Genomic DNA, 13,700 nt, shown 5'->3' on the forward strand with positions numbered 1-13,700 from the left:
GTTACAATATGCAGATTGCCTTTTTCACTAGTTTATGTTATTTGCATTTGTCTCCTGTTGGTGTTTGAGTTAGTGGCCCCTCATAAATTGTGGGGAATAGGAAAAGAGAAAGTAGGCTGGGACCTGAAGTAGTTTGGACAATTATCAGAAGTATTTTAACTAAGAGTAACAACATTAGATCTGTAGTTTAGATGAGAATGCTCTGTATTAGGTGCTTTTCATACCTTATCTGGACATTGTGGCTGCTTTGTAGAGAGTGGGTGGGAGGGGAAAAATTGCAAGCTCAAGACAAGATGAGGAGAATCTGAACTTAAAACAATGGCAAGCCTTCCCTTTTAGTTTCTTTGGAATTTTCATTCATTTCATTAACTAGAGGAATAGTAAGGGGGATTGTCTGAAATTGATTCTAAACTAGGTAAAAACTAATTGGTTAGGTGAAAAAAAAGAAAGTGATTTTACTACTGTCAGAGCCAAGGAAGGATATTTGGTGTTTAGGAATGCAAATTGAAGGATTAGAGTGTTCCCGGAAACTAAATTCATTTGAGTGTATATAAACAAGTTTAGTGAAGAGGAGAGGGAATGGGGAAGAAGTATTAAAGAGACTTTTGTGTGTATGTAAGGAAATCTCTGATCACAACTCAAATTTTAAATGAACTTGGTTGAAAAATGAAAGGGTACAAAACAAATGATGACTACAGAAGAATGAAGAATGGCTCGGACCCGGGCGGGGGGTGGGGGGAGTGGTTATCAGAAATGTTGCCTGTATCTTGCCTTTTCCCATGGCTAACGTTGCAAATGAATCCATGCTGTGCTTTCTCGTTTAAATCTGAAAATAACCTCAGAATCTTCAAAATAACATTCCAAATAGCACTATCAGTCATCTCAGTTGGAAGTACAGATGAGCCCTCTGTGCTTTTTTGGCCTTAAAATTCTTAATGTTGGCAAAGCCCAGAGTGAGTTGAGGCTTAAAAATATCTAACAAATATCAAAAGGAAACTTTTTGAGGATATGTCAGTTAGGAAGAAAATGTGTTAATCGTTGACCAGTAGATATCGAGAAGAGGCATCTTTAGGCTTATTTGTGAGTAGAATAATTATTGGTAAGAGAGGATTATTAATCAAGCTGGGGGAAAATTAATGTCTCCTGACTCAGGTGAATTGTGGTCTGAGTTACTTTAAAAACTTTGAGATGCAATCAGTGAGCCCCTGTTGGTTGTTCCTGAGTACTATGGAAAATAGAAAGGTACCTAAGATTGGGAGCAGACAATGTAATTCCAAAATTTCTGATTCCACAAATTGCATATGAACCACAATTTGTTAGTTTGTTTAGTTTTTCTCTTATGTGAAATTCCAGAATCAAATGGTATTGTTAGGACGATGGATTATGGAATGTTTATTTCAGCAAGGTATTTCATTGTGCACTGAGGTTTGTAGCCTAGGCTGTGAACTACAGATGGGGATGTTTGGGAGTACAGGTAATAGATTTGTGTCTTCCTAGTGGAATGCTTTAAGGTTTGCCGAAAGGCTTTGTCCACATCTTTTTTATTCACATAAACTGTATACTGTATACTGCTTTTCAGTTGTATTGATGATTTTCTTGAATTAATATAAAAATTTTGTATGCATTTTGGGGTTACATCAAAGAGGGATATTGAATATATAAACCATTTTAATCTTAAAGGATTTGACAAGCTGGAGTAATAAATTCAGTTTAACAAGATTTATATTCAAAATTCTTCTAAAAAGGTCATCGTTAAAAAGATTCTGAAGATGTGAATTCACTAGTTAAGAGCATGGGTCTCAGTTGGCAGAAGGGCATCAGATTAATTTCCACCTCTGAAACTCTTCTTTTGTGATCTTAAATATGTTGCTTATCTTCTCAAAATCGGATTCTTCATCTGCTCAGTGAGGATAATGATACATATTTCATAAGGTAATTGAGGGGATTAAATGTGATAGTACAGTTAAAGTCCTTAGTAAGTGGGTGGAGTACAGTATATGTCAGTTGTACTCATAATGTAGGCGGCCATAAAATAAAACAGGTAGTCAGAAGAAGGAGAAGTGCCTGTCTTACACGTCTCCACTCTGAGCTGACTTCTCTGGGTAGATTTCCCCTTGCTCCTCATTTTGTGTATTGAGTTTTCAGGGCTTCTCATAAACTGTTAAGAGCATGTAAAGCACATAGCACAGCACTTGTTATATAACAGTCTGTCAATAGTTGGTTCACTTTGGTGTATACAGGTGAGGATAAGAAGGTGAGTAATCCTGCAAAAATTGGAAATATTTGGCTAAATAACAGACAGTGTAGGAGATGAGATAATCTCTTTCTTCAAAAAGTGAATTAGAAGTTCAAACTACAGTTGGTAAGTGGAAGAATAATAGATTAATAGATTATCAGTAAACTTATTTGAGTGGACTACCTCAGGAGGTGGGAAACTGCTTATTACTAATAGAGAACAGACACACTCTTTTGGAAAGGATTCAAACACCTAGGCGCTCCCCCCCCCCCCATTTTATCTTTGTAAAGGAAAATATTGGCTCTACATAATCGCTAAATCCAGGCTAAAATCCTGTGAATTGTTCCCTTTTCATTGATTTATGGCTTTATGGAATCCTCTTTACTTACTTCAGGTACAACTGTAACCGCTATAATGAGGATGATGCAAAGGCAGCAAGAGACGCACAGGAGGTAAGTACATTGATTTTCAGGTTATGGTTGAACAGGAATGTGCGTTACATGTTGATTAGGGAATAATTTAGCAAAAGAGTTCAATTCTGAAAGATTTGTTAAAGGATACTCTTATAAATACTGTATATCTGTGTACATGTAGAAAGGGAATCTTATGCAAAATACATATTAGGAGTATTTCTATTTACAGGTTTGTCTGCATTTTAAAAAAATTCAGTCTAGTCATATAGCATACTTCTAGGTTTCAGTAGACTTCAGTAGCAAGATTTTCCCTTCCCAGCAGAGAGTCTAAAGAACAGTGTTTGTTAAATGGCACTGCTGCTATTTATATGCAGCCTCACTTCTTTTTAATTAATTAATTAATTACTTCATTGTTCATCAAGAAGCTCTAATGATTTTAGGTAACTTGAAATGAGCTGTCTCAGGAGGTAGGGATTTTCCTATTACTGAATAAGTAAATAACCCACTTTTATAGAAGAAGGGATTCAAACCCTTGGTAGGGATTAGATTCAGTAACACTGTGAGTTCCTTTCAGCCTGGTAATTCTGCCTGAATAGTAGAATTCTAGAATTTAGTCATCCCTTACATTCATACATTCTGTATTGAAATTCCCCATTTCTCCTCCCAGAATCTTTTAAAATGACTTGTCTTGCCAAGATGCAAGCCAGAACACGATCTGTTTGTTATTATTTCACTTTTCAAAGACTCCTTTAAAATTTATTTAAATTACTGTAAATACAAAAGAATATATTTACATAACCTAGACCGTCATATTACAGATGTTTACAATATTTGTGATCCTTTTAAAGGGGGAAGAAAACCACAGATTATAATGTTGGTTTACATTGTATTCATTATAATATTACTATATTAACTGTGTTTGAAGTAAAACCAGCTGGACTATTTTAAGCAGCTATACAACCAAATGAAGAAACCTACAACCAATGAAACTCAACTAAAAACTAATTAGACAGATAAGTTATTTGTTGAAATTAAATTACTGTTGATAGACTAAGACCCAGAATTTTTGAATTTAGTATTACTATACTACTAAGTACCACATGATAATTTGTTCTCCCATCAGTTTTCTATATATCCACTACTGCCTTTTCACCCCTACAGTGCATCAAAATTTGATTTGATCAGAATTTATTATTAATGTATTTCCTGTCACTTATTCTCAACTCTGGTGCAGTTAAAGTAATATGGCTTGATGCCAATTGTAGCCATTTTACAAATGTAAGACCTGAAAGCATTGATTCTCATAAATTTATTCAGGTGGTCCAGAGTGTTTGTGTTTTCTTCAGGTTATTTTCAGATTTTTAATATCTAAGAATTTCCATGATCTGTTTAAACTAGATTATTTGGCACCCCTACTCAAGTTCCCTCTAGTATCCTTAGACTATAATTTGAGAAACATCATCCCATGTAACCTTTGTATAAAAAACTCTACAATGAGAGTGATGCCTTTCCCACCGTCCATTTTGAATTGATTCCTCTCTTTCATTTTTATTCAGCTCAGTTTGTCATTGCATCTCCTTCTGTTTCAGGTTTGTTTGTTTTTAAATCTTAGCTTTTCCCCACTTCTGGCTTCTGCTTTTGTCCTAAAGTTTTCTTCTAATTTTGATAATATTTTTTTCAACCCATAAAAAAATGTTGTTTTTCTCTTATGTAGCATTATATTTTTCCTAATTACCATGGTGGGCTTTTAGTTTTTTTGTGCTAAGTTGCTTCAGTCATGTCCACCTCTTTGCCAGCCCATGGACTGTAGCCTGCCAGGCTCCTCTGTTCATGGGGTTCTCCAAGCAAGAATACTGGAGTAGATTGCCAATTCCTTCTTCAGGGGATCTTCCTGACCCATAGATCGAACTTGGGTCTCTTACATCTCCTGCATTGGCATGCAGGTTCTTTAGTAGTCTAGCTAGATCTAGCCAGAATTTGCTGACAATGGGTTATCCTTGGCCTTACCTGGTAAGTGTTTGGGTGCTGGTAGAATTCCTTTCTGAGATCTGCAAGGAGGGTGGGTTATTGGACAGAGCTTCTCAGCCCTTTTAATGTGTAGATTGTAGACGTTAGATTGCATTATTTTTCTAGGTCATATATATTGGACTAAACTAGAACCTTCTGATCCTGTGAGTGTACAGGGAAAGGGGTTTATATGAGTTGACTGTATTTGTTTATTTAGTAGGAGCCATACCTCCCAGAATGGAGCATACCATGGCACACACACCTAGCTTATTCTTTCCTCACTTCCTCTACGTCCATACTCTGGCCTAGTGTTTTCTCAATTGTAGGTTTTTTTTTTTTTGTAAAATAGTGGTTCATAGCAGCTTTATTTGTTGTAGTCCCAAACTGGAAACATCTAAAACTTCCCTTAATTGGTGAATGATTAAACAAACCATGGTAATCCATACTGTGAAATATTATTCAGTGATAACAAAAAATGAACTGTTGATCCACTTAGCAATTTAGATGTCACGAGCACCGTGCTGAGTGAAAAAGCCAGTGTCAACAGACAGCATACTGTGATCTCTGTCACATGATTCTATTTATGTTATATTGTTGTTGCTAAGTTGTGTCCGACTCTTTGTGACCCCATGGACTACAGTTTGCAAGGCTTCCCTGTCCTTCACTATTCCATTCCCTGTGTTTGCTCAGACTCATGTCTGTTGAGTCAGTGGTACAATGCAACCATCTCACCCTCTGTTGCCCACTTCTCAGCATTTGTAGTTCGTTTGTTTGTTTTCCATTTTTAGGCAGTTGTAGTTCTTAAAAAAGTACTAGAAGGTTGGCACACAGTACAGAAAGAACATAGATGGTACTTTTTTCTTCTTTTCTGTGACTACACTGTGCAGCTTGTGGAATGTTAGTTTTCCAACTAGGGATTGAACCCGGGTCCCTGGCTGTCAGAGCACAGTCCTAACCACCGGATTGCCAGGGAATTCCCTAAATTTTCTTATCTACTAACCCGGAGTCAGTATACTTCTGTGAGTGGTCAGGTAGTAAATATTTTCAGCTTTGCAGACTAGACAGTCTGTCAGAGTTATTCAGTTCTGTCCTTCTCCTGTAATGCTTGCTGACTCAGCCATAGACTTAAAGGAGTAGACATGGCAGTGTTTCAAGTTAACTTTGAAAACAAAAATAGGCAGCAGCTGGATTGCCTACCCATGTTCTAAGCAATCAGGTTATTGTTTTGTGTGTTTTTCCAAAACGTTTTCAGGATATTGCATTTCTCAATCCAGATTCTGGCATTTCATTTAAAAATGGGTATTATTTGCAGCGGTAGTATGGGTGTTTTTTTTTCCCCCATATTGAATTTTAAAATTATTTTAATGATGCAAGCTGTTTGAGAATTCTTAGTCATATTAGTTCCTATAACATACATTTTAATGCATGATTTAGGTTTTACATTTCATCTTGGGAATTTGACAGGCTTGAAAATATTAGTGCTTTGTATAGAGGTAAAATGCCAAGTATATTATTCTCTACATATTCTATTTTTAGAAATAATTGGCGTAATTTTATTATGTATAATCATATCTAATAGCAATACTATTATTTTTATCTAATAACAAATAGATATAATTGTCATAGTATTTTTAGATATGATTGGCATAATTTTCCACTGTGTAAGCATTGATTTAATACCTACCTAACTGCTAAAATAATATGACTTGTGTAGGTTTTTTTGGGTATTTCCATGTTGTAAGATACTGGATCATGTGATTGGCTAGTTCTGTGGTTCAGAGTTAGTGTTTCTGAGCAAGAGACCAATCATAGAGCCTTGTAGTATCTGTACTGTTTGTAGGCCTTAGGCATGAGGAGAGGAGGAGGAGATGATGGTTAAAGAAAAGAAATACATGGGTGTGGTAAGAAACACTTCTATAGTAGTTACATTCAACAGTCGTTTTTTAGATATTAAGTACTAGAGTTATAACAAGATTGCTTCTTTTTAATCTTGTTATGTCTCGTACTTAATATGAAGAAAATTATTTTTTTGGCTGCTTGTGGAATCTTGCTCAAACTCATGTCCGTCGAGTTGGTGATGCCATCCAACCATCTCATCCTCTGTTGTCCCCTTCTCCTGCCTTCAATCTTTCCCAGCATCGGGGTCTGTTCCAGTGAGTCACTTCTTCGCATCAGGTGGCCAAAGTATTGGAGGTTCAGTGAAGCCTGACACGCTGCAGTCCATGGGGTCGCAAAGAGTCGGACACGACTGAGCAACTGAACTGAACTGAACTGTGGAATCTTAGTTCCCTGACCAGGGATCAAACCCATTCTGCCCTGCAGCGGGAGCTCAAAGTCTTAACCACTGGACCACTGGGCAAGTCCCAAGATTACTTTTTTAAAAGTGTATCTCCTTAACATTTATAGTATAATAAGAGAGACCCATGTGAATTATTTTTGCAGTATGATAAATAATATAAAACAAATTTAGACCTGATATCGTATATTTAAATCAGTTCAGTTCAGTTGCTCAGTCGTGTCCGACTGTTAGCTGCAGCACTCCAGGCCTCCCTGTCCAACGCCAACTCCCAGAGCCCTCCCAAACTCATGTCCATTGAGTTGGTGATGCCATCCCACCATCTCATCCTCTGTCGTCCTCTTCTCCTCCTGCCCTCAATCTTTCCCAGTGTCAGGATCTTTTCAGATGAGTCAGCTCTTCACATCAGGTGGCCAAAGTATTGGAGTTTCAGCTTCAACATCCGACCTTCCAATGAACACCCAGTACTGATCTCCTTTAGGATGGACTGGTTGGATCTCCTTGCAGTCCAAGGGACTCTCAAGAGTCTTCTCCAACACCACAGTTCAAAAGCATCAATTCTTTGGCGCTCAGCTTTCTTTATAGTCCAACTCTCACATCCATACATGACTATTGGAAAAACCATAACCTTGACTAGACGACCTTTGTCGGCAAAGTAATGTCTCTGCTTTTTAATATGCTGTCTAGGTTGGTCATAACTTTCCTTCCAAGGAGTAAGCTTCTTTTAATTTCATGGCTGCAATCACCATCTGCAATGATTTTGGAGCCCAAAAAAATAAAGTCTCTTACTGTTTCCACTGTTTGCCCATCTATTTGCCATGAAGTGATGGGACCAGATGCCATGATCTTAGTTTTCTGAATGTTGAGCTTTAAGCTTTGTCACTCTCCTCTTTCACTTTCATCAAGAGGCTCTTTAGTTCTTCATACTTCATCATATTTTTTAGTACTTCATGTACTTTAATATACTACTGTAGTAGTATTTATGTTTGTATATTTATTATATGTTATTTTATTTTATAATTATGCTATATATTTATTATATATTTTTGAAGCAGTATTTTGTTAATATGTGTTCCAATGTTCCAGTGTCCCCATTTATCTCATAAACTTTCTTTTATAATTGGTCAAATGAGGATCCATATAGGTCCACAAGTTGGATGTGATGTTATAATCTATAGGTCATTTCATGTTTTGGGGCTTTTTTTCCTTCTTTTGCCATTTATTTGTTGAGGAAACTTAAGTCATTTTTGTGCTGTAGCATTTTTCATATACTGGATTTCCCAGCTGCAACTCCCTGGTTTTATTTAATAGGTTCTTCTATCCCTAAACTTGCTGAAACTAGTGGTTAATTCTAGGTACTTGAATTCAGATGATTTGGTGAGGGATGTGGAAAGAACACAGAACACTTAACTGGTGTTAAATGTACTGGGTAGTTTCTGTTGCATTATATTAGGTGTTATATGATATCTGGTTGCCTCTCTTTTGTTTTTTACTTTAAAATATTGATGCACCTTACTGCACACTGTAGAACAGAGCTCTCAAGTAGAATATTCATAATGATGGAAATGTTCTTAATACCACTATCTGATTTGGTAGACACTGACTGCAACACTAAGAAACTGAATTTTCAATGTTAATAGCCATATGTGACTGCTGGCTGCTATATTGGAAAGTACAGCTATAGGACATTCAAAAAATATTAAGTAACAGAGGTAGCAATAGATGTCTCTTTGTTCTTGATTTTAGCCTAAATTCCTATTCCGTTTCATCAGTAAATATGATATTAGGTTTTGTGTACCTGTAATAAATTTGTTATAATTATGTGACCTTAATTTTTCTTAATGGGACAGAGATCTAGGGCAGCCCTGCAGAGGTACCTGTTCTACTGTAATCGCTATATGAACCACATGCAGAGTCTCCGCTTTGAGCACAAACTATATGCTCAGGTGAAGCAGAAAATGGAAGAGATGCAACAGCACAACATGTCCTGGATTGAGGTGCAGTTCCTGAAGAAAGCAGTTGATGTCCTCTGCCAGTGTCGTGCCACACTCATGTACACTTATGTCTTCGCTTTCTACCTCAAAAAGAATAACCAGTCCATTATCTTTGAGGTAGGAATAGTTACTGAGTGGGTAAAAAAACCACCTGTGTGTCATAGGACTACTTATCTTTATAGATAAGAGTTTTAAAGATTACTCTTTGCCCCCAAATGTGGATCAAAAGTTTAGTGTTGGTTAGGAAGGTACAAAAAATTCAGATGTCTTGCTGTAAACTACATTCAAATTGGTTTGGTTTAGCCAGCTAGCTAGCCAGCTAGTGTGATTAAGTGTGCAGGCTCTGGAATTAGTCCTGAATTTGAATCTTGACTTCATCACTTTTTAGCTCTGTTGACTTGAGGCAAATTACTTAACCTCTTCTATATCTCTATTTTAGAATGGGGATAATACTTTTCTAGACATGTTAAGATGTTTAAGTGAGACAATCCCATGTATAATGCTTATGTAACACCTGGCACATCCTAAGTTCTTTCAAATGTCTATTCAGGTAAAACTAATAACATGGTATTAGAAGTAAATATGGTGCTTGTCTTTTGTGGAGAAGTAGTGACTAAAAGGGGCCTTTCAACAGTAAAGTTTTTTTTTAGTAGAGATGCTCATTTAAAATTTATGCATGCAGTATTGATGTGGATAGATGGCTAGATAGTAACAGTGACTAGCAGATGGGAATTTAGATGAGTAAATGTGCAGAACTAGCTATATTAGTAACAGATAACAAAATTTTAATCTTCCATACAGTGTTTTCTGATAAGATAGGTATCTAGCTAGATACAAAGAATAATGCATTTCTGTTTGTTCTCACGCTTTAGCGTAATAGTTTTCAGAGCTAGAGGATTTCCAAAACATTTTCTTAAGTACTTTCAAATTGTACTTGGTATTCTTCCAGAGGTAATGGATAAATGTTTGGTTCTTTTTATAGTTAAAAAGTTCTCCTGAGAGGAACAAAGAGAAATCAAGTTGTTAGAGGTGGAAGTGATGAAGGACTTTAGAGGTGCAGTTGACCACCTGTGGAAATTGGTGTTGAGTATAGTCTATCAACGAAGCAGCTAAGATGGTTTATCTCTTAGCTTTCTTTTGAAGGCAGAATTTACTGTATATTCTTCTTCCTCTTGCAGAATAACCAAGCAGATCTAGAGAATGCCACAGAGGTGCTCTCGGGTTACCTCGAACGAGATATTTCCCAAGACTCTCTGCAGGATATAAAGCAGAAAGTACAAGATAAGTACAGGTAAGTTTATTTTTAGTTGTTGAGCAAAAATGTCTGCCACTGGTGGTCTGATATGCCATAGTGGTGAAGTTAAATGATGGTGAAACTTGGGTTTAGCATATTCAATAACTGAAAGGCTGCCATGTTTCTCACATATTGCTTCTGTCCTTTGGGCACAGGGAGGAAATCACCCATTTGTCCTACTGGCTGATCCTGCTTCTTCCATGTGGCTTTATTTATGTAGTTATTACCCTGTCAGGAAGAAGGAGCCCAAAAAGGGCAAGTGACTGTTAGGATGAGGGGTGAGAATAACATGCTGGCCCTGGCCTAGGGATCATGTGGATCATGGCTCTTGGCAAGTGAGCTACCCAGACTTTATGTAAAGATTTTTTTCTAAGATTTGATTTTCTAAGGAGAGATTGACTTTGTCCTAGGGATAGATGATACTGAAAGAGATGTCACCTCTTAAGTAAAAGATGCAAAATGTTTGCTTTCTCACATAGAGCTCTTTCTCCAAAAGTTGTTTTTTGGCAAAAGTTGTTTTCTCTTTAATAGTAGTAGAAACCTCTGGGAATTTGCAAGACTTGAAAATTTAGTCCTGAGTAGCTAATTATAGCTACCACTAGTACTTTAAGATTTTACGGTTGTGAATAAATACCCCCTGAAATTACTTCTTCCTAAAACTGTTTACTTACCTGTAGAATGATAAGATTGAATCAGATAATTTCTAAGGCCTTTTTATTGCTCTGGGATTAATTTCCCCAAACTAGAAACTCTGAAAAATACCTTCTGAAAATTAGAAATAGTCATGTCTTTACATCTAGAACTAAAAATATACCTTTTAAAAACAGGTGCTTGGTTCTATGTCTGGATAAACTATAGGGAGCCCTAAAAAACAAGTAAATGCCTCTTTTAAAAAAAAAAAATTATTAGAGGCTGACAACAGGTGTTTTGTTTTGTTTTTTTCTCTTTGATTACAGATACTGTGAGAGTCGACGAAGGGTTTTGTTACAGCATGTGCATGAAGGCTATGAAAAAGATCTGTGGGAGTACATTGAGGACTGAGAATGGCCCTGCATAAAATGAACTCTGAAAACTTTACCATCTAGAGTGCTCATGCAATTAAAACAAACACAAACAAGGAGGCACTAAGCCTATTCTGACACCGCTGGTCTGTAGTACCAGAATTCTGTTTTGTTAACGGAAAGTTTAAGTAAATTATATTGTAATAAAAAAAAAAAGGTAGATAAACCATTGTACAACAGTATTCTAGGCCGCCAACAAAAGTGTGACAGACACACTAAAAGCCCTCCAACTTTAACTTGTAACGTAGCTTCATTCTCAAAGCTGACTCCTTTTTTTTCATTTTCTTTTTCCTGAGTGTAGTACAGTTAAAATTTAAAACAGCTCCTTGACACTGCTTTTCATGTCCAAACCAGCCATTTTGTTGTACTTTGGTAAAGGACCTCTCCCGTTTCTCCCCTACACATACAGATACACCCACACACACAGACTGTCTCTCTCTCATACCCCAAGGTCATGAGTGAATAATGATTAGTTCCTTGTAAAAATTCTTGGGGCGGGTAAGAGGGTAGGCAGAAAGAGGAATTAAACAAAAAAACAAAAAAAACTTTGTATATGACTTTTAAAACAAGAGGACAACACAGTATTTTTCAAAATTGTATATAGTGCATATGCATGGACAAAGCAAGCGTGGCACGTGTTTGCATAATGTTTAATTACAAAAAATATTTATTCTTTAAAAATCTTCAAGATTATGTCTATTTGCTGTGCATTTTCTTTCAGTTTGCTTTATCTTTCCAGGGTTGAGGGTTGGGATAAAAGGTGTGTTGGTTTAGCACCTCTGGAACACCTAACTAGAGTTCTTTGATTGCCCTTTCCTGAAATTACTTTGCTCTCTCTGGTTTTGATGTATTTGTTGCTGGCCCTGGGTCTCATGCCTGGAAATTGCCAGCTCCTGGTCGGGCACAGAGAGGTCAAGCTCTGACTAAATGCCGTGGCCTGATAAGGGCTGCAACAGGGAGCTTTGTTGCTGCCATTGAAGAATGACCCAGTCTCCAACCTCATCCCTCTCCGCAGCCTCATACATCTACGTAAGCCTTTGTGTGCCCGTGTCATACACACAGCTGAAGGCTTCCTAGGCTTCCTGTCACATCCAGAGGAAACATTTGAAAAATTTGTCCCTTTAATTGCTGCTTTGAGCCTTTTAAGATTTTAGTTATGGCTCTTCTCTCACCCCTTCTTTATGTTAGGGTGTCAAATAGGAAGTTTTTGCTTTAAATATAAATATAAATAAATAGCCATTCACTTAGATTCAGATTGTGAATTAAAAATGGCAGATACTGAAATTGCTTGTGTGTGTTGCTGTGGGTTCAGTTTGAAGGCAAACATCCTAGAACTTGATATTTCCATCTAGTGCATTTAAATAGAAGTCACTGTTTGCTTCTTTTCTATTTGTCAACAGATAGGAGAATTAATAAGGCGTTTTAGCTGTGATGTCCATTTTTATGAAATTTCTACTAAGAGCTATGTTAAAAGTAAAGGATGGTGGTGGTTTTATTAACTATGTATCTGTTTAGGCCATTCTGGCTGTGGTATTTTTCATCCCTAAATCTGTCAGTTTTTATACAGGAGTACAGAGTGAACTAGGCAACTAGATGAGGTCTTAATACTAAATACCACTTCTGGCTGAAGGACCTCTTTGTCTTCCTCTAAATGTCTTGCGCCTAGGGAGTGTTTACCTTTTGTGAGGCAGCTTTGTCTCCTCTTGCACCGTACATCTTACTACTCCATTGGGAAGTAGGTTCACTTTCCTCTGGCCTTTTGCCTAAGTTAGGCTTTGCTAAATCAACCCTACTTTTCCTTTTAGAAAAGGTTGTTACATGAGATGTACTTGCAACTGTTCTTTTCCCATCAGAAATCAGTGAATGTTTGCTGAGTATATTATGCTGCTTCCTTAAACCACTTGTCGCTCTAGGATCAACTTTACCTATACCTTTTATCCTCCCCTCCCTTGCCACCTCAGGTGCAAATCTGAACTCAGTGTCTGCTTCTTCCTTATTCTCTTCTCCTTCCCTTTCCCTGTCGACTATTTGATTTTATTTTAAATGAGTGCATCAATCTTAAAAGACATTTATCAAAACTAAGAATTTTTTTTTTTTTTTAAGAAAGCTTGAATAAGTTCCTTTCCCTGGTAACTTTGAAAAGCAGCCAGAGTTGCTATCTAGATATATGTGGTCCCCTTAAAATGTTTTGTGTATATGTGGTGTTTTAAGAAATATCTTACATGGTTAACTACAATATCTAGATTTGAGTGTCATAAATCCTTTTTACACACTCCCCTTACAAGAGGTATCCAGAAACAGTGTGTGCACTTCATAATAACAGCCCCCACCCATGGAAGAACTGTGCCTCTTAGAGCTGTTTTCTAGTTTCAGTGTTGGCATATTACCTGAGGGTATTG

At 36.9% G+C, this 13,700-nt stretch overlaps 1 protein-coding gene across 1 annotated transcript in view; it reads left to right on the plus strand.

Annotated features, from left to right (window-relative positions):
* Nucleotides 1–11,989, plus strand: part of ARIH1 (ariadne RBR E3 ubiquitin protein ligase 1) — a 105,601-nt gene extending 93,612 nt beyond the window's left edge. The window contains exons 11-14 of the mRNA XM_081506319.1: nt 2,631–2,688; nt 8,803–9,063; nt 10,125–10,237; nt 11,197–11,989. Of these exons, the coding sequence (XP_081362445.1) occupies nt 2,631–2,688; nt 8,803–9,063; nt 10,125–10,237; nt 11,197–11,281 (517 nt within the window). The 3' untranslated portion in view covers nt 11,282–11,989. The remainder of the gene's footprint in view (nt 1–2,630; nt 2,689–8,802; nt 9,064–10,124; nt 10,238–11,196) is intronic.
* Nucleotides 11,990–13,700: the final 1,711 nt, after the last annotated feature.

Source organism: Giraffa tippelskirchi, chromosome 7 (assembly GCF_054371585.1).
Source record: "Giraffa tippelskirchi isolate mGirTip1 chromosome 7, T2T-mGirTip1v1.2.pri, whole genome shotgun sequence".
In the NCBI taxonomy this organism is placed as follows: Eukaryota; Metazoa; Chordata; class Mammalia; order Artiodactyla; family Giraffidae; genus Giraffa; species Giraffa tippelskirchi.